The sequence below is a fragment of the Salvelinus alpinus genome, chromosome 17 (genome assembly GCF_045679555.1).
Source record: "Salvelinus alpinus chromosome 17, SLU_Salpinus.1, whole genome shotgun sequence".
Taxonomy (NCBI): domain Eukaryota; kingdom Metazoa; phylum Chordata; class Actinopteri; order Salmoniformes; family Salmonidae; genus Salvelinus; species Salvelinus alpinus.
The window spans coordinates 1,026,892-1,047,808 of NC_092102.1; the positions used below are offsets into that span (position 1 = coordinate 1,026,892).

At 41.5% G+C, this 20,917-nt stretch overlaps 1 protein-coding gene and 1 long non-coding RNA gene across 2 annotated transcripts; both read left to right on the forward strand.

The window, feature by feature from the left end:
* Positions 1-1,767: 1,767 nt before the first annotated feature.
* LOC139543224 (uncharacterized) lies at positions 1,768-3,220 on the forward strand. The gene is made up of 4 exons (XR_011668623.1): positions 1,768-1,967; positions 2,117-2,248; positions 2,336-2,481; positions 2,565-3,220. It is a non-coding gene; the product is annotated as an uncharacterized lncRNA (long non-coding RNA).
* A 607-nt stretch (positions 3,221-3,827) lies between these two features.
* LOC139543204 (mitochondrial Rho GTPase 2-like) lies at positions 3,828-20,887 on the forward strand. The gene is made up of 8 exons (XM_071349472.1): positions 3,828-3,927; positions 12,505-12,576; positions 12,722-12,726; positions 15,422-15,573; positions 19,065-19,165; positions 20,148-20,278; positions 20,512-20,592; positions 20,690-20,887. Exons 1-8 carry the CDS (start codon positions 3,828-3,830, stop codon positions 20,885-20,887), a joined length of 840 nt encoding a protein of 279 aa, XP_071205573.1.
* Positions 20,888-20,917: the final 30 nt, after the last annotated feature.

Sequence of the window (20,917 nt, forward strand, 5' to 3'; positions counted from 1 at the left end):
CACGGATGTACACCTACCTCCATAGCCTTGGTTTCAGCCACCGGGATCTTGGAGGTAAGGGCAACCACAGGACTCTCGACTGATGTGGAACCACAGGGGAAGGGAAAGCAGGTCACCGGCATTCGGGTGCCCAGTCCGTGATTGTCGTCCTCAACCATGAGATAGTGGGGTCATGACGTTGGAGCCATGGGAGGTCTAGGATGATCTTATGTATGGGTGCACTGATGATGAGGAAGGGAAGGATTTCTTGGTGTATGGACTCCAGGGTGAGCGGTGCTGTGATGTGTATGATAGTCCCGGATCCCAGTGGTCAACTATCCACCACTTGAACAGGAAATGGAGAGGAGAGCGGGTATGAGGTGACGTTCAGGGAGGAGGCAAGGGCCTGGTCAATAGAATTCCCCGTGGCACCGGAGTCCACTAGAGTTGTAGACACAACACGAGGGACAGCCAGATATTGATTTCACTACTAGAAAGGGTTTGGCAGAAAGTGATCATCTCGGGGCTGTCCCTCTGCTCTCGTGGACCCCAGGTTGAAACGTAATGGACACCGCTGAAGCTGGTGCCCCTTCTGACCGCAATAGGGTCAGAGCCCCAGCTGTCACAGACTGCGTAGCTCAGACACGGGGAGACGTGTTGCCCCTACCTTCATGGGTTCAGGCTCTGACCCAGAACGGTCAACAGAGGGAGAGAGGCGATGGGGGTTCCGACACTCCCAAAGAAGGTTATCCATCTGGATCTCATCTGGATCTCTTCACGCAGTCCTCTTCTGAATAGGGTTCGGAGAGCCGGCTCATTCCATCCGCTGGATGCTGCCACTGTCCGGGAGGTGAGGGCATACTTCGCAGCAGTCTGGCCTTCCTGCCGTAGTTGGAGTAGGCGCTCACCTCCCTCTCTGCCCTCCGGTGGATGATTGAAGACCACCCTGAACGGAGCCATAAACTTCTCATAGGAATCCAGCTCCTCCTCTCCTCTTTCCCAGACGGCCATAGCCCACTCCAACGCCCATCCGGTCAGCAGGGCAATAACCGTGGCAACCTTTGGACCTCTCGGTGGTGGAGGCTCCCATCTGATGGGCGAAATAGAGGGAGCACTGGAGTAGGAAGCCACAGCATTTAGATGGAGTCCCGTCATATTCGCTGACCAGGGGGACTAATGGATGGGGTGCTGGCTCGCTGAGTCGACTCGTGTTAGAGAATCCTCCGCTAGTTGGAGGTGACGGCCCTCGGGTAATGTCGAGGCGTTGAAGAACAAGGAGAACCTCATCCATTGCCATCTCGTTACGCCAGCTGATCGTGGTGTTTGCCGACCATCTGGGAGATGTCTTGATTACCTGCTGCTTCCATTTTGTTTAGGCAGTATTCTGAAATGGAGACGCAGGGGGAGTTGGTGAGTTGAATAATAACAAACATGGAGAGATACAAACCAAGAAGGGTCTGGACAAGAAAACAGAACCAATACTGCCTGATGAGTGAGGCTACAGAGTGCTAGATAAAGGTGGTGATGAAGTCCAGTTGTGCATAATGATGGGGTGCAGGTGTACGTAATGATGGTTGCCAGGTGTACGTAATGATGGGTTGCCAGGACCGGTGGTTAGTAGACCGGCGACGTTGAACGGGGGAGAGGGAGTAAGCGTGACACATTGTGTGTGTTGCTTTCAGAATAGTATGTGTGTGTGGGCACATTGACTGTATGCCTGTTTCTGTGGGAAGAGAGGTTTTTGTCTTTGCACACTAAACGTGTATTTATGTGTGTATGTTTCCCGAGATGTCCAGTGTCTCAGGGTGTGGTGCGTCGGCGGTGTGGCTCTGGTGGGTGGAGGAGGAGGACTAGGAAGTCTGGAGGGACATGTCTCAGTGTGAAGAGGAACAGGAAGTCACATCTCAGGAGGCACCTGGCATAAATACTACACAATCTGTTTTTGTACTTGTAGGTGTTAATGAGCACTGTGCCCCTGAGCTCTTTAGGTAAATCAGCCTTCTGTGCCATCATTTGGAGTGCTGTACTGCTGTCAACTTATGCAGCCCCTTGATGCTAACCCTTCAATTTCTGCAGATCTGAAGGGTCTGGATACCATATGTATAAGCAGTGTAGTAATGGAGTTTTCGCCTTACAGATCTGCAAACCATGAATGATTAAGGCCAAGTTGAATGGCTAGGAAGCGATTTGGGAACGGCTGATCCTTTTACGTGTTCGTTTCAACGCTATTGAGAAAGCTGTGTTTTTCAAGTTGTTTATATCTTCGTTGGTGAGAACATGTGTATAAAGTCCTACTTAACATAATCTCTTCTGACATCAGTTCCCATGGTAACATGCTCTGCATGTGTTTCCACAGCTGTGGATCAACCAGTTAATGGTGAGCTTTATGATGATGTACACGGTTGGCTACACCCTGTCCCTCTTCACCCCTTGTCTCAGCACTCATCATCTTACTGAGGATCAGGTACACCTGTCCCTCTCTTCACCACCACTCCTCAAACTGTAAGCACTGGTCTCTGTCCACGTCACTCATCTTGACTATGCTTTGACATTCCAGTAAGCACTTCTTTCAATATTTTCCACAGAAACCCCAGAAGGAGGCTTTGGATGAGCATTTTAAAAGCAACCCTAGAAGAGTAACAGCATGGAATGGGTTGTGAGTGTGACCATACATGAGTCAGTCACAATACATTAATTTGAGCCAGTTGGCTACAGCAGGAAAATAATCCTGCAGCAACAGGACATGTGAATTGTTATATGGATCATAATTAATGGACATTTTTTGTTGTTAGGGCAAATCAAGTCTGAAATTGTAAAGTGGCCTTTTTAAACCTAGAATACACTACAAGTTTGCATTTCCTTATTTATTATTGCAACAACGGGATGATCAAATTAAGATACGGCATCTGTATACAGCATTCACAAGCAAACATAGACGCTTTAGCTGTGATTTTGTCACGTCTACTCCCGCCACCCCCTCTCCGGTGCTTGACGTTGCCGGTCGACTAACCACCGGGCCTGGCAACCCATCGTTATGCTCACCTGGCAACCTTCATTACGCACACTTGCGCCTCATCATTAGGCACACCTGGACTTCATCACTTCCCTGATTACTTCCCCTGTATTTAGCCCTCTGTTGTCATCAGTCCTTAGGTGTTATTGGTTTTTTTCTCACGTTCAGTACGCTTCCCATGTTTGTTCTTTTGTATCTGTTCAGTATTAAAACTCACCTTCTTCCTGACTGCCGGCGTATACATTACAGATCTATTATTACTGATAGCTTTACTTGGCTTCAAATATCATGTGAAGTGCATTTAATATTGCTATTATTATTGTGTTATGTGTCTTGGAAGCAATACTTTTGTAATGGTATTCCTTGGTAATAGTACTTCTTTGACATATCTTGGTAGAAATACTTATTTGATAGAATGATGATTTACACAGTTTGATGTGGCTGTCAAAGGTCAGGGAGGAATCAAACTTTACACCCAGATCGGAAACTGAGTGGGAGAGGGATGTTCTGTCCTTCAATTGTGAGGTGTGTTATTGGTGAGTGCTAGATCTGGAAGGGGGTGTCAAAAAGTAGGGCCTTGGTTTTGCTACTGTTCAGTTGAAGGAAGTTTTGCTTCATCCATGCCCTTATCTCTTCAAGGCAGGTGTTCAGATGGGCACCTGCATCAGAGGGACTTGTGGCAGTTTTTACATACTGTTGGGTGTCATCAGCATAGCAGTGGAATGAGATTCCATACTGACTGATGGCACGACCGAGGGGGAGCATGTATAGGACGACCAGGATGGGCCGGAAGGAAACCTGACGGGAACTTCTCAAATAGGTTGTTCTGATTGAGATGGTCCTGGAGCTGTACAGCAACCACTTTTTCCAACACCTTGGAGAGGAAGGGGATGTTGGATATTGGCCTGTAGCTGTCCAGCACTTCCGGGTCCAGGGTGGGCTTCTTTAGAAGGGGTCTGATGACAGTGGACCTGCAAGGAAGTGGCAAATAAGGGACTGTTTCAAAGGGGGTCATAAACAACAGAGCCATGTCAAATAACAGAAATACTCATAAACTTTGATGAAAGATACATGTTTTACATAGAATTAAAGATACACTTGTTCTTAATGCAACCGCTGTGTCAGATTTCAAAAAGCTTTACGGCAAGACACAATATTCAATAATCTGAAAACAGCGTTCAGCCACAAGCAAGCCATACAGTTACCCGCCAAATTGTGCAGTCAACAAAACTCTTAAAGCATTATAAATCTTCACTTACCTTTGCTGATCTTTCTTCGGAATGCACTCCCAGGACTCCCACTTCCACAAGAAATGTTCGTTTTTTTCGGTAATGTCCATCATTTATGTCCAAATAGCTATTTTTGTAGTGTGTTTGGTAAACAAATCCAACGTCAGGGAAGCGCGTTCACTAAAACCTGACGAAATGTCCAAAAGTCCCGTAACAGTCTGTAGAAACATGTCAAACGATGTATTGAATCAATCTTTAGAATGTATTTAACATAAATCTTGAATAACGTTCCAACCGGAGAATTACATTGACTTCAGATGAGCGATGGAACAGAGCTCCCTCATGTGAACGCGCATGGTCAAAGAATGGTCAGGTCATGGCAGACCTGACTAATTCCCCTCTCATTCGGCCCCCCTTCACAGTAGAGGCATCAGACAAGGTTCTACAGACTGACATCTAGTGGAAGCCATAGGAAGTGCAAACTCATCCATATCTCGCTGTGATTTCAATGGAGTCTTGGTTGAAAATCGACCAGCCTCAGAATTTCCACTTCCTGTTTGGATTTTTTTCTCAGGTTTTTGCCTGCCATATGAGTTCTGTTATACTCACGGACATAATTTAAACAGTTTTAGAATCCAATACTATCCAATACTAATAATAATATGCATATATTAGCAACTATGACTGAGGAGCAGGCCGTTTACTCTGGGCACCTCTGTGCACCTTTTATCCAAGCTACTCAAAACTGCCCCTGAAGCCATAAGAAGTTAATACATGAGTTTTAATGTCTTCACTATTATTCTACAATGTAGAGAATAGTAAAACCCTGTAATGAGTAGGTGTCCAAACTTTTGACTGGTACAGTAAGTATTCAGACTCTTTACTCAGTACTTTTGAGGCACTTTTTGGCAGCGATTACAGCCTCGAGTCTTGTGTATGACGCTACAAGCTTGGCACACCTGTATTTGGAGAGTTTCTCCCATTCTTCTCTGCAGATCCTCTCAATATCTGTCAAGCTAGGACAGATGATTTGGTTAGCTAAAGTAGCAAGTCTGTTTGTTTGGTTATCAAGGCAACTACTGTAGCTATCTAGTAAACTTGCTAGCTATCTCAGTGAATGGGGAGCGTTGCTGCACAGCTATTTTCAGGTCTCTCTAGAGATGTTCGATCGGGTTCAAGTCCAGGCTCTGGCTGGGTCACTCAGGGACCTTTAGGTGCCTTTTGGCAAACTCAAAGCAGGCTGTCATGTGCCTTTTACTGAGGATAAGCTTCCGTCTGGCCACTCTACCATAAAGGCCTGATTGGTGGAGTGCTGCAGAGATGGTTGTCCTTCTGGAAGGTTCTCCCATTTCCACAGAGGAACTCTAGAGCTATTTCAGAGTGACCATCGGGTTCTTGGTCCCCTCCCTCACTAAGGCCCTTCTCCCCCGATTGTTTGGCCAGGCAGTCAGCTCCAGGAAGAGTCTTGGTGGTTCCAATCTTCTGCCAGTTAAGAACGATGGAGGCTACTGTGTTCTTGGGAACATTCAATGCTGCAGACATTTTTCCCTACCCTTCCCCAGATCTGTGCCTTGACACAATCCTGTCTCGGAGCTCTACGAGTAATTCCTTCGACCTCATGGCTTGGTTTTTGCTCTGAGATGTACGGCCTACTGTGGGACCTTATATAGACAGGTGTGTGCCTTTCCAAATCATGACCAATCAATTAAATGTGCCACAGGTGGACTCCTATCAAGTTGTAGAAACAGCTCAAGGATGATCAATGGAAACAGGATGCACCTGAGCTCAATTTCTCAGGTAGAAGGTCTCATAGCAAAGGGTCTGAATGCTTATGTAAATAAGGTTTTTGTTTTTAATACATTTTCAAACATTTCTAAAAACCTGTTTTTGCTTTGTCATGATGGGATACTGTGTAAAAAAATTGATAAGGGTAATGTATTTAATCCATTTTAGAATAAGGCTGTAATGTAACAAAATGTGGAAAAAGTCAAGGGGTCTGAATACTTTCCGAATGGACTGTAGTTATAGTTGATAAAGAGTGTAAAGTTAGGATAGCCTGAACATGAAAGTTGATTTGGTGTCTAGCTCGAACGGTTCAAGAGTTATTGTTGGTGAGTTATATTATTCATATGTTTATATTTATAGTTAATAGAATTTGAAGTTAGTATAGCCTGAACGTTTTAAAGTTAGTCTTGAAGCTTAATTAACCAAGGAGCAGGACCATTTTGAATAGCTACCACTGTATTCCTATGGTTCTCATTCAAACCCATGTTAATTTATGCAAATGTAAAGTTATAGTTCCAAAAGTATACATAGTGTCAAATATCCTTCAACAAGCCATATAAGTTGGACCAGTCTATTTTTACCATTAAAGTCTATGGGCCTTTTTTCCCCCATTGAAATGCATTGGGAGCTCATTTAAATATTGTTATAGTTCAAAAAGTATAAATGCTATCAAAAATATTTTTTTCAAGCAATCAGTTGGGCAAGTATTGACATTTGGAAGTTGGTTTCATGTTAATCCTTTAGACCCCAATAGAATTTAAGTATGCTTCTGTAGATTACTGAGAATATTCAAGATAAAGCTCATTTTCTCACACATTTCATAAATGACAACTTAGTTTTAAAGAGCACAACCTCTTCTTTAATATGACACCACATTCATGTCAATAGGAATAACATTCATTTTGTCTTCCATTGTGTAAAGACACTATCAAAATGATTAACACAACAAAAACCCTGAAGTATTTAAATTGTACATTTGACTAAATTACTCACTCAAATGTACCAAGTATAATATATTATACTTCCATACATAATTTTTAAATAATCAAAAATGTGACCTGAGGACAATATTCAGAAAGTATACTGAACAAAAATATCAATGCAACATGTAAAGTGTTGGTCCCATGTTTCATGAGCTGAAATAAAAGGTCTCAGAAATGTTCTATATGCACAAAAAGCTTATTTCTCTCAAATTGTGTGCACAAATTTGTTTACATCCGTGTTAGTGACCATTTATCCTTTGCCAAGATAATCCATCCACCTGACTGGTGTGGCTTATCAAGAAGCTGATTAAACATAATGATCAATATACAAGTGCACCTTGTGCTGGGGACAAAAGGCCACTCTAAAATGTGTATTTTTGTCACAACACAATGCCACAGATGTCTCAAGTTGAGGGAGTGTGCAATTGGCATGCTGACTGTAGGAATGTCCTACAGAGCTATTACCAGAGAATTCATTTCTCTACCATAAGCTGCCACTAACGTCGTTTTAGAGAATTTGGCACTATGTCCAACCAGCTTCACAACCGCAGACCATGTGTATGGCGTTGTGAGGGCGAGCGGGGTGCTGATGTCAACGTTGTGAACTGAGTGCCCCATGGTTATGGTATGGGCAGGCATAAGCTACAGACAACGAACACAATTTCATTTTATCGATGGCAATTTGAATGCACAAAAATAACGTGACGAGATCCTGAGAACCAAGATTTTCAAGGCATGTGACCAACAGAAGTCTATAGATTAAGGCCTAATGAAATTATTTCAAATGGCTGATTTCCTCATATGAACTGTAACTCAGTAAGATCTTGAAAATTGTTGCGGGTTTTTTTAAAGTCAAATATCAGCATGCACTGTTTCTGTTTTTTTTGGGGGGGTTTTATTGCAGAAAAACCAGTATACATACAAGAAGTATACAAACAGACAATGATAACATATGCTATTATACAAAGACCTTAAATTAAAAGAAACACACATTGATTGTTTTAACAGCTTTTTTATTAGAAGAATGTAGAATGGTCTTAATGTACTGCTCGAATTCCTTATAGAAACCACGGAAGAGTGGTTTTTATTAGTGAATTTACATCTACGAATGGCATTTTTCCATTAGGACAATTAGATTTATGTTTTTTCTTTATTATTATTATGGTTAAGGAACTCGAGCAGCACATTCTCCAATAAAAAAAAGTCATCAAGAATATTAACAATTATATAACTATGAATGTCTTTCCATAATTTTTTCCAGCAGATAATATTGATAAATGTATTCCAGTAAGTTGTGACATAAGGAATGGATACAATATCCCTTCGAAATAAAGCACGTATAGATCTGATGTTCTGAGGGAGCAAGGAGAAACACATTTTCCTATTGGAGAGTCAACTGGATTAAGCGAGGGTAGGTCAAGAAGGTGAGGTCTGGTTACACATCTAACTTAATTGAGGAAAATAAGAACAATCCGAAATTTATTTTTGATACTGTCGCAAAGCTAACTAGAAAGCAGCATTCCCCAAGTGAGGATGGCTTTCACTTCAGCAGTAATAAACTCATGAACTTCTTTGAGGAAAAGATCATGATCATTAGAAAGCAAATTACGGACTCCTCTTTAAATCTGCGTATTCCTCCAAAGCTCAGCTGTCCTGAGTCTGTACAACTCTGCCAGGACCTAGGATCAAGGGAGACACTCAAGTGTTTTAGTACTATATCTCTTGACACAATGATGAAAATAATCATGGCCTCTAAACCTTCAAGCTGCATACTGGACCCTATTCCAACTAAACTACTGAAAGAGCTGCTTCCTATGTTGAGCATAATAAACGGCTCTCTATCCACCGGATGTGTACCAAACTCACTAAAAGTGGCAGTAATAAAGCCTCTCTTGAAAAAGCTAAACGTTGACCCAGAAAATATAAAAAACTATCGGCCTATATCGAATCTTCCATTCCTCTCAAAAAAAATGATAAAGCTGTTGCGCAGCAATTCACTGCCTTCCTGAAGACAAACAATGTATACGAAATGCTTCAGTCTGGTTTTAGACCCAATCATAGCACTGAGACTGCACTTGTGAAGGTGGTAAATTACCTTTTAATGGCGTCAGACCGAGGCTCTGCATCTGTCCTCGTGCTCCTAGACCTTAGTGCTGCCTTTGATACCTTTGATAGGTCATCTACAAGACCCTGCTAGGTAAAGTCCCCCCTTATCTCAGCTCGCTGGTCACCATAGCAGCACCTACCTGTAGCACGCGCTCCAGCAGGTATATCTCTCTGGTCACCCCCAAAACCAATTCTTCCTTTGGCCGCCTCTCCTTCCAGTTCTCTGCTGCCAATGACTGGAACGAACTACAAAAATCTCTGAAACTGGAAACACTTATCTCCCTCACTAGCTTTAAGCACCAGCTGTCAGAGCAGCTCATAGATTACTGCACCTGTACATAGCCCATCTATAATTTAGCCCAAACAACTACCTCTTTACCTACTGTATTTATTTATTTATTTTGCTCCTTTGCACCCCATTATTTCTATCTCTACTTTACACTTTCTTCCACTGCAAACCAACCATTCCAGTGTTTTTCTTTACTTGCTATATTGTATTTACTTCGCCACCTTGGCCTTTTTTATATTTTTATTTATTTATATATATATTTAGTTTGCCTTCACCTCCCTTATCTCACCTCACTTGCTCACATTGTATATAGACTTATTTTTCACTGTATTATTGACTGTATGTTTGTTTTACTCCATGTGTAACTATGTGTTGTTGTATGTGTCGAACTGCTTTGCTTTATCTTGGCCAGTTCGCAATTGTAAATGAGAACGTGTTCTCAATTTGCCTACCTGGTTAAATAAAGGTGAAAATACCATCGATCACCACATTCTTTTGGAGAGATTGGAAACCCAAATTGGTCTACACGGACAAGTTCTGGCCTAGTTTAGATCGTATCTGTCGGAAAGATATCCGTTTGTCTCTGTGAATGGTTTGTCCTCTGTCAAATCAACTGTACATTTCAGTGTTCCTCAAGGTTCCGTTTTAGGACCACTATTGTTTTCACTATATATTTTACCTCTTGGGGATGTCATTCGAAAACATAATGTTAACTTTCACTGCTATGCGGATAACACACAGCTGTACATTTCAATGAAACATGGTGAAGCCCCAAAATTGCCCTCGCTAGAAGCCTGTGTTTCAGACATAAGGAAGTGGATGGCTGAAAAAGTTTTACTTTTAAACTCGGACAAAACAGAGATGCTTGTTCTAGGTCCCAAGAAACAAAGAGATCTTCTGTTGAATCTGACAATTAATCTTGATGGTTGTAAAGTCGTCTCAAATAAAACTGTGAAGGACCTCGGCGTTACTCTGGACCCTGATCTCTCTTTTGACGAACATATCAAGACTGTTTCAAGGACAGCTTTTTTCCATCTACGTAACATTGCAAAAATCTGAAACTTTCTGTCCAAACATTATGCAGAAAAATTTATCCATGCTTTTGTTACTTCTAGGTTAGACTACTGCAATGCTCTACTTTCCGGCTACCCGGATAAAGCACTAAATAAACTTCAGTTTGTGCTAAATACAGCTGCTAGAATCCTGACTAGAACCAAACAATGTGATCATATTACTCCAATGCTAGCCTCCCTACACTGGCTTCCTGTTAAGGCAAGGGCTGATTTCAAGGTTTTACTGCTAACCTACAAAGCATTACATGGGCTTGCTCCTACCTATCTTTCCGATTTGGTCCTGCCGTACATACCTACACGTACGCTACGGTCACGCAGGCCTCCTAATTGTCCCTAGAATTTCTAAGCAAACAGCTGGAGGAAGGGCTTTCTCCTATAGATCTCCATTTTTATGGAATGGTCTGCCTACCCATGTGAGAGACGCAGACTCGGTCTCAGACTCGGAAAAGCTCTGGAGCAACGAACCGCCCTTGCTGTCTCTGCCTGGCCGGTTCCCCTCTCTCCACTGGGATTCTCTGCCTCTAACACTATTACAGGGGCTGAGTCACTGGCTTACTGGTGCTCTTTCATGCCGTCCCTAGGAGGGTGCGTCACTTGAGTGGGTTGAGTCACTGACGTGATCTTCCTGTCTGGGTTGGCGCCCCCCCTTGGGTTGTGCCGTGGCGGAGATCTTTGTGGGCTATACTCGGCCTTGTCTCAGGATGGTAAGTTGGTGGTTGAAGATATCCCTCTAGTGGTGTGGGGGCTGTGCTTTGGCAAAGTGGGTGGGGTTATATCCTGCCTGTTTGGCCCTGTCCGGTGGTATCATCGGATGGGGCCACAGTGTCTCCTGACCCCTCCTGTCTCAGCCTCCAGTATTTATGCTGCAGTAGTTTATGTGTCGGGGGGCTAGTGTCAGTTTGTTATATCTGGAGTACTTCTCCTGTCTTATCCGGTGTCCTGTGTGAATTTAAGTATGCTCTCTCTAATTCTCTCTTTCTCTCTCTCGGAGGACCTGAGCTCTAGGAACATGCCTCAGGACTACCTGGCATGATGACTCCTTGCTGTCCCCAGTCCACCTGGCCGTGCTGCTGCTCCAGTTTCAACTGTTCTGCCTGCGGCTATGGAACCCTGACCTGTTCACCGGATGTGCTACCTGTCCCAGACCTGCTGTTTTCAACTCTCTAGAGACCGCAGGAGCGGTAGAGATACTCTTAATGATCGGCTATGAAAAGCCAACTGACATTTACTCCTGAGGTGCTGACTTGCTGCACCCTCGACAACTACTGTGATTATTATTATTTCACCATGCTGGTCATTTATGAACATTTGAACATCTTGGCCATGTTCTGTTATCTCCACCCGTCACAGCCGGAAGAGGACTGGCCACCCCTCGTAGCCTGGTTCCTCTCTAGGTTTCTTCCTAGGTTTTGGCCTTTCTAGGGAGTTTTTCCTAGCCACCGTGTTTCTACACCTGCTTTGCTTGCTGTTTGGGGTTTTAGGCTGGGTTTCTGTACAGCACTTTGAGATATCAGCTGATGTAAGACGGGCTATATAAATAAATGTGATTTGATCTCAACAACATGAGAGTTCCAGATGGAATAGCATCAATGACTATGGCGAACTCTAGGTGTAACAGGGATATTGTAACGAGAGAAATTCCTCAGACTTGAGTAACAATCCTTCTGCATTATAAAGTTGACTCACCAGCAGGATATGATTATTGAACCAGTTCTTAAAAAATAAAGACTTGTTTCGAAACAAAATATCCTTATTGTTCCAAATAAAATACCTATGCGGGGGAAAATTATGTTTATATATTAACGACCACGCTAAGAATACTTGTCTATGAAAGCAGATCATTTTGTAGGAACTTTATCCTATGTTATAGTTACAAAGTAACATAAAATTGAAGCCACCAAAACGGGAGAAGATATAATGAGAAATGTTTAGCCCAATTTATCTTAAAAGTATTATTCAAAGTAGGGAAATCTAAAAAATTGAGACCACCGTATTCATGTGTGTTCATACGACAGATTTCCTAATATAATGTGTATGATTTTTCCAGATGAAGTTGAAAACCATCTGGTCAACCGCTTTACCTATTTTGTTGTCAAGATGGAGGGACTGGGCTGCATAAGTAAGTCTGGAGATACCTTCAGCTTTAGAAAGCAATACTCGACATTTCAAGGATAAATCCCTCTGCAACCAATGGTTCAACTTCTTTTTGGTTTTTTCAATAATAGTTCTGAAATGTAATGAGCATCTTTCCTGTTGCTCCTTAGATATGGTAATCCCAAGGTATGTTACTTTTTCCTTGACTGGAATATTGCGTATAGAGGCTATCACACAGTCTTTAACAGCAAACAATTCGCACTTAAGGTTCAGGCAAAGACCAGGTGCTTTGGAAAAAATATTTATCACATCGACTGCTCTAGGAATCTGGTCAGCATCTTTCAAAAAAAGAGGGTGGTGTCATCTGCAAGCTGACTTATGATAATATCTCTGTCAGCAATAGAGATCCCTTTTATATCGCGGGATTTAACAAAACTTGTAAGAAGTTGGGTTGCAAGCAGGAAGAGGTAAGGCAAAATTGGGAAACCTTGCATAATTCCCCTTTTCAAATCAAATCTAGGAGAAGTGACATGCTTTAATTTAATAGAACTGTTCCCATTCATATAAAGAGTTTTAATAGTACTACAAAATAATTCCCCAAAACCAAATTTCTCAAGGCAGAGAAATATAAACTCATGTTCCACTGTATCGAAGGCTTCATAAAAGTCTATGAAGAAAATAAAACTATCTTGGAAGATTAGATCAGAATAGTCAATAAGGTCTAACACGAGTCGGATATTATTAGATATATGTCTATTCCTCATGAAACGAGATTGGGTCTCTTCTATAATTGAGTCCAATACTGCTTTCATTCTATTTGCAAATATAGAGGCTAATATTTTGTAGTCGTTATTGAGCAGACAGATTGGATGCCAATTATTGAGGAGAAGCAAGTCTTTCTTGGGCTTAGGGATTAATGTAATCAGACCTTGAGTCAAACTGGGAGGGAGAGCATTATTTACAATGCTTTCAGAAAAGACCTCCATCAGAAATGGGGCTAACTGTTGAGAAAACGTTTTGTAAAACTCAGCAGATATACCATCAGTCCCAGGATACTTCTAATTTTTAAGCTGTTCAATAGAATAAATTATATTTTCAACTATAATAGGGTCATCACACTGTTCCCCCTCAGCCACCCCAATTGATTTCACATCCCCCAGATAGTAAAAAAAAGAGTTGAGGAAACATCACAATACTTAGAACTATATAAATTCCTGTAGAAGTTGCAACTAAAGTTAGAGATAAATTTGGAGTCATCTGTGATGAAACCATTAATATTTAATTGTTGAATTGTATTATTTTTAGAGTGGTATTTTTCTAACCTGAAAAAATAAGATGAATTTTCTTCACCCTCTGACAAAGGCTCCCTCTGCTTTCAGTTTATACATATCATCCAACTTGTGTTGTAGCTCAAACAGAACAGATTTGTTCTCCTCTGAGAGACTTTCAACAGGCTTTTGAACAAGAGGTGATCTTTGTAATTACTTTCTTCAGCTCTCCTCGTCTTGGCAAGAATACTCCCATTTTTTCATCAATATTTTCCAACCTCATATTTAAAAGGCTCCCAGTTATTACTGTATGAATTGTCATCTATAGCTTTGTTCCAGAAGTGTGGAATTAAATTGTTTATATCCATCTTGACCAACTCATGTTTTAATATAGAGTTATTAAGCTTCCAGTAGGATGCTCTGCCAAGGCCATTATCAGAGATAAAAAGTTTAATGTCAATATAAATAGCTCTATGATCAGTAAGGGGAGTGGCAAGGATGTTAACAGAAATACCTTGTTTATCAAAACATTTAGACACCAGGCAAAAATCTATGTGTGATTGTCTGGAGCTTTCCTTCTTACTCCAAGTGAAAGACTTGCCATAGGAAACTTTACTCTCCAAATATCTATACTAGAGGTCGACCGATACCGATTATTGGAGGACCAAATAAAGCCGATACCGATTAATCGGACGTTTTTTTAATAATATTGGCCGTTTTTTAATAATAAATAATTACGAAAACCTTTCCGTAAACTGCCTCAAACTTGTATTCATAGAAGTGGACTGTCCCGGAGGCCATCTATCAATTAAATTATTCGGAGAAATATTAAAATCCCCACCTACTATAAGTAATGTGTTATGGAACTTGGTTAGCCAATGGAGAATACGCTTTTCCAAAGATTCAACTGATAATTTTCAAGTTTGGAATTGTACCCATAAATATTGGTAACAATAATAATGATGTTGATAACAAGACAAAGAAAGTGACCAAAAGGGTCACAGTCGGAGTGCAAATGACTTCCATTCAATATTTTCTTTAGAGTGAAAACTCCAGCAGAGCGTTCAGAACCATGAGAGCCTTACATCATTTCCCCACTGAGATCTCCAGAAGTTGACTTCGGTAGAAACCGAATGAGACTCTTGAAAAAAACGTAAATCTGTTACAAGCTGTTCGGCAAATAAAAATAAGGCTTTGAGCTTTACATTATTTCTTAACCCCCTAGCATTGAGTGAAACTATAGACAACGACAAAGTGGAATATAGAACAGAAAGTACTACGAGCTAAACAATAATCGCAAATCGAGTAAGAATGAAAAGAAACCAGCGTTGCACACCATATAGATATAAATTATTGAGTGAGAATAGTTTAGCATAAAAGATAACTGCCAGAACAAGAAACAACAAAGAGCTTGCTCACTGCCTATACAGCAGGTAAAAATATCAGAAGTGAGAGAACAAATAAAATAGTAAATATCCATTACACCAGTAGTCCTGTGCAGTTAGAGTTAAATCACCTTAGAGAACCGGGAGTGGGATCTGCTCACATCAGAGGTAGCTATCTAGGTCGCCTATGTTGACCACCAGGCACAGTCTATGACAGTCCTCAAGGAGGAAGGTTGATTTCGCATCCATTGATGAAAGCGCGCCCTCCGATGAAGTAAGCCGCTTTCCCCTCTTTTCGGGCTTTTTCCACAGCTGGCCACAGTTTCTCCTTTGTCTGTCTGCTTTGAAGAGGTCTTCAGCAAACCGCAGGTTGTTGTCGCGTAGGAAGGTAGATTTTTTGGGATGCTTTCCAAGTGGCATCCCTGTAGATCCGTGATGTATACTTGGTCCATTACTGTTCACTCTCTACATAAACAATATCGGTGATGAGATAAGAAAGTGTCAAATTCATTATATACCGATGACACTGTCATGTACTCTATCGCTTCAACGGCTGACCAAGCATTATCACTATTGGAGACAGATTTTAAGTTATTACAAGGGTCTTTTATACAGCTGAAACTTGTTTTAAATGCAAAGAAAACAAATTTTATGATTTTTAACAGGTTCAAAAAGTTGGTTGAAAATACACTTACACTTACAAGCTTAGATGGTTCTCGAATTAATCAGGTCTCTGCATATAAATTCTTAACCTTTACTTAATATCCATCCCATCATCAAAAAAGCTGACTAGCATAGCCTAGCCTAACGGGACAGGGATATCATATAATATAATTTTCATGAAATCACAAGTCTAATACAGCAAATGAAAGATAAACATCTTGTGAATCCAGCCATCATTTCCGATTTTTAAAATGTTTTACAGCGAAAACACAATATGTATTTCTATTAGCTAACCACAATAGCCAAAGACTCAACCGCATATTTTCACCATGTTTCTACCGCATAGGTAGCTATCACAAAACCGACCAAATAGAGATATAATTAGTCACTAACCAAGAAACAACTTCATCAGATGACAGTCTTATAACATGTTATACAATAAATTTATGTTTTGTTCGAAAATTTTGAGGTATAAATCATAGTTTTACATTGCAGCTACCATCAAAAATATCCCCAAAGCAGCCAGAATAATTACAGAGAGCAACGTGAAATACCTAAATACTCATCATAAAACATTTATGAAAAATACATGGTGTACAGCAAATGAAAGATAAACATCTTGTGAATCCAGCCAATATTTCCGATTTTTTTAAGTGTTTTACAGCGAAAACACAATATAGCATTATATTAGCTTACCACAATAGCCAAACACACAAACGCATTTATTCAACGCATAGATAGCATTCGCAAAAACCAGCAAAAGATATAAAATGAATCACTAACCTTGAACAACTTCATCAGATGACAGTCTTATAACATCAGGTTATACAATACACTTATGTTTTGTTCGAAAATGTGCATATTTAGAGCTGCAAACCGTGGTTATACATTGTGAAAATGTAGCAACATTTCCCCAGAATGTCAGGAGCTATTTTGGACACTCACCTAATCTGACCAAAGAACTCATCATAAACTTTACTAAAAAAGACATGTTGTACAGCAAATGAAAGATACACTGGTTCTTAATGCAACCACCGTGTTAGATTTTTAAAAATAACTTTACCATAACAAACAGCTTGCGTTATTGCGAGACAGCGCCCGCCAAAACGGCGGAGAATAGAAATAACATTTTCCACAGAAATACGAAATAACATCATAAATTGTTCTTACTTTTGCTGAGCTTCCATCAGAATCTTGTACAAGGAGTCCTTGGTCCAGAATAAATCGTTGTTTGGTTTTAGAATGTCCTTTTCTCCTGTCGAATTAGCAACCTTAGCTAGCCATGTGGCGCGAACATGCCCATCTTCTCTTGACGCAAAGAACGGAAAATTCCAAAAGTCCCAATAAACGTTGAATAATCTGATAAAACTCGGTTGAAAAAACATACTTTACGATGTTATTATCACATGTATCAAATAAAATCAGAGCCGGAGATATTAGCCGTGTATACCGAACGCTTATCAGAAGACAATGTCGACGTACTTCGCGCGCCAGAGAAGACAAAGACATTTCCAGACCTGTCACTCCAAAAGCTCTTGTTCGGCCTCAGATCAAGCTAGACACCCCATTCCACCTTCCACTGCCTGTTGACATCTAGTGGAAGGCGTATGAAGTGCATGCATATCGATAAATATAAGGCAATTGAATAGGCAGGCCCTGGAACAGAGCATCGTTTTCAGATTTTTCACTTCCTATATGGAAGTTTGCTGCAAAATGAGTTCTGTTTTACTCACAGATATAATTCAAACAGTTTTAGAAACTTGAGAGTGTTTTCTATCCAATAGTAATAATAATATGCATATTGTATGATCTAGAATAGAGTACGAGGCAGTTTAATTTGGGCACGATTTTTTCCAAAGTGAAAACAGCGCCCCCCTATTGACAAGAAGTTTAAGGATTGTTTTGTTTGTCTTGTGTAGTTTCTTAATCATTGTACCTAAACTATGTGTAAACATGTATACGCAGGGCCCAGCTGTAAAAGAGACCTTGGTCTCAGTCTGTGTTCCTTGTTGAAATAAAGGTATAAAAAAAAAAAACTGGAGAATGACACCTCTGGGCTTGGAGTCACCCTGCCTTCTCGTGCGGAGGCGATGTACAGTGTTGACAACATCTGCTAGCTTAGCCTTCTCCTCAGGTAGGATAGCTTGGCAGACTTTGATGGTCTCTTGCCGCACGTTCTCCCCATCTGCCGCGGGAATGCCATACAGTCTCAAGATACCACCGTCTGGAGTAGCATTCGAGTTCCGCGATTCTGCTTTGGCAGAGTCCATCTTTCCCTCCTCCTTTTCGACGCGCTTTTCGATGTGGGCGACCTTCTTAACATCCTTGATTTCCATGCATGCAAAGTCAACTGTTTTTTTTAAGCCCTCGATTTTCATTGCGTTGTCGCCGACCATTTTCTCTATGGCATCGGGCCTGGAAAGAGTGGCGATAACACCATTATTGGCAGCGGCATCTGGGCCCAGTTCAAACATGCCTTTCTTGGAAGTTGGAGGTTTGCTTGGGGTTATAGGCAAAGAAGGAAAATCCTCATCTGTCAGGCCATTTGTTGCAGTTGTCAATCAAAGCATTTTCCTCCTGTGTAATGACATTGGATGATGGCTGAGCATTGCTAGCTGAGGAGGTAGCCATAAGATTTCTCTTTCTGTCAGCGTGCTGTGACATTTTGGAAAATATAATCTTAAATCATCAATAACCTGGTGTTTTTAGCAAGCAAAGTATTATTTTGGTAGTGAAAAGTGTTATTTTGAACGATCTTTCAAAAGTTGGTACGCAGTGCTCGGTAGGAAGCGTGTGCTCAAGCTGCCATCTTGGAGCCTCTTCCAAGTTTCTGGTTGATGACAACAGTCACGCGAATACGACAACAGGTTGTTAGCAAGTTAATTTTGCGATATTGACAGAGATATTATTGTTATAAAAACAAGTCCGGTCGAGGCCGCTATATAGTAATTTAAAGAAACGCCGCTTTGGGTTCTAAGGGGTTAACAAACATACAGTGCCAATTCTTCAAAATCATTATTTGACACAATATCTTAGCACAGCACTGGCAAACCGTGGTTGACCAGCTCCCTGACCAAAATGGCTGACCTTTATCTCATCATAAAAAGGTTCATGTCCATTTTAGTGTTCTAATTCCTAATTCTGTGGTTCCTATTCTGTTCTCTATCTTCACTAACGTGACTTCCCTTTGTATACAGGCTTTCAGCATACCTTGACATCCATCGCTGCCTGGAGTACTTGGGATACCTGGGCTACACCATCCTTACTCAGCAGAACACCCAAACCACTGCAGTCACAGGTGTGTGTCTGTGTCTGCACACATGTCAACACATCTTTTTTTTCATCCTGCATGTAGCCTCTCTAGGAAGATGGACTGTATGTATGTAAACTAGAACCAATAATCCTAGTGCCAAAGTAAACCTCACTCACTGTAGTTAGAGGATTAGAACTATAATCTGGTTCAGTATAGGCTCTACAGACAGAATTATATACAGTTTGTATGCCTTCTGTGGATGTACAATGACTGAAAGTTCAACTTTGAATATGCAGTTTGACTGGTGTGGAGATTGAATGTGTGGTTTAGTTAGTATATGGGCTGCTAACACAAAATGTACACATTTGAGATTATCAATAATAATGCCATAGTCGCATCCTTCAATTGGTCAATTAACCTCAACCGGCCTCCCAGTGTGTATTTATGTTTGTGTGCGTGCGTAAAATTGAGGGCGTGGCTGCATGGATTAGGGTAGGGCTTCCCAGGATTAGGGTAGGGTGACGTAATGTAAGAGTCTCACCGGCGCTAATGACCTCACAGACTCAGTCTGTGCCACAGAGGTGAGCAGGTTTAGCTGACCCTGCTATAAATGTGAGAGTGGGCCCAAAGCTCAAATAATTCCAAAACACCCAAGGTTACTCTTACCCCCACCATCTTAGATCAGATTCTGCATTCCCCCACATTAACCAGGAGAAATATGATTGTTTTAAATGCTTTGATAGTACTCCATTTTATTAGTCAATGGTTCCCTGTCCCTACTGTGTGTGTGTGTGTGTGTGTGTGTGTGTGTGTGTGTGTGTGTGTGTGTGTGTGTGTGTGTGTGGGTGGGTGGGTGGGTGGGTGGGTGGGTGGGTGGGTGGGTGGGTGGGTGGGTGGGTGGGTGGGTGTGTGTGTGTGTGTGTGTGTGTGTGTGTGTGTGTGTGTTGGTGCTGTCCATGTGTTGGTGCTGTCCATGTGTTGGTGCTGTCCATGTGTTGGTGCTGTCCATGTGTGTGTGGCTCTGCAGTGACTCGGGAGAAGGCCGGGGACCTGGAGAAGGGCCAGACTCAGCGGTCAGTGTTCCTATGTAAGGTGATTGGACCGCGGGGTACTGGGAAGTCTGCCTTCCTTCAGGTCTTCCTTGGCCAAAACACAGCGGTACGGTCATCTTGCTATTGTTTGCCTAAATATTATTTAGACTAAATAGCTATACAGAATTCCTGGAGGAACTATTTAGTACTTTGTTACTAATAGTACGCCTTGAACTCTTCATTGTAAGACCATTCTGCATTATTAATATGATGTGTTCGAGCTGAGAAATTATGTTGAAAACCTACCCTAACTACTAGCATTACTACAAGAAATTATGAGGGTCTGTGTGTTTATTTCAGCGAGAGGAGCATTCAACCGGTGCCTTTTCCTTCTACACCATAAACACTGTCCAAGTTAGCAACCAGGAGAAGTTCCTCATTGTGAGTACATTATCTTTTACTGTAACCTCAACTCTGACCCCTGACCTTTGGTAGAGTACAGTAGCCTCACCTCCAATCTGTCGTCTTCTCCTGGCAGCTCTACGAGGTGGACGTGGAAACGGAGTTCCTAAAGGCGTCGGACGCTGTGTGCGACGTAGCATGTCTCATGTATGACACAAACGACCCCCACTCCTTCGACTACTGTGCCAGTATATACAAGGTGAGCAGTATCTCATGTCTGCTTCAGAGCTTCTCTGGTTTTCACAAAGGAACAGAATGTGTTTCAATGAAATGATCAGGAGTCTGTTCTTCAATGTTTTTTTGT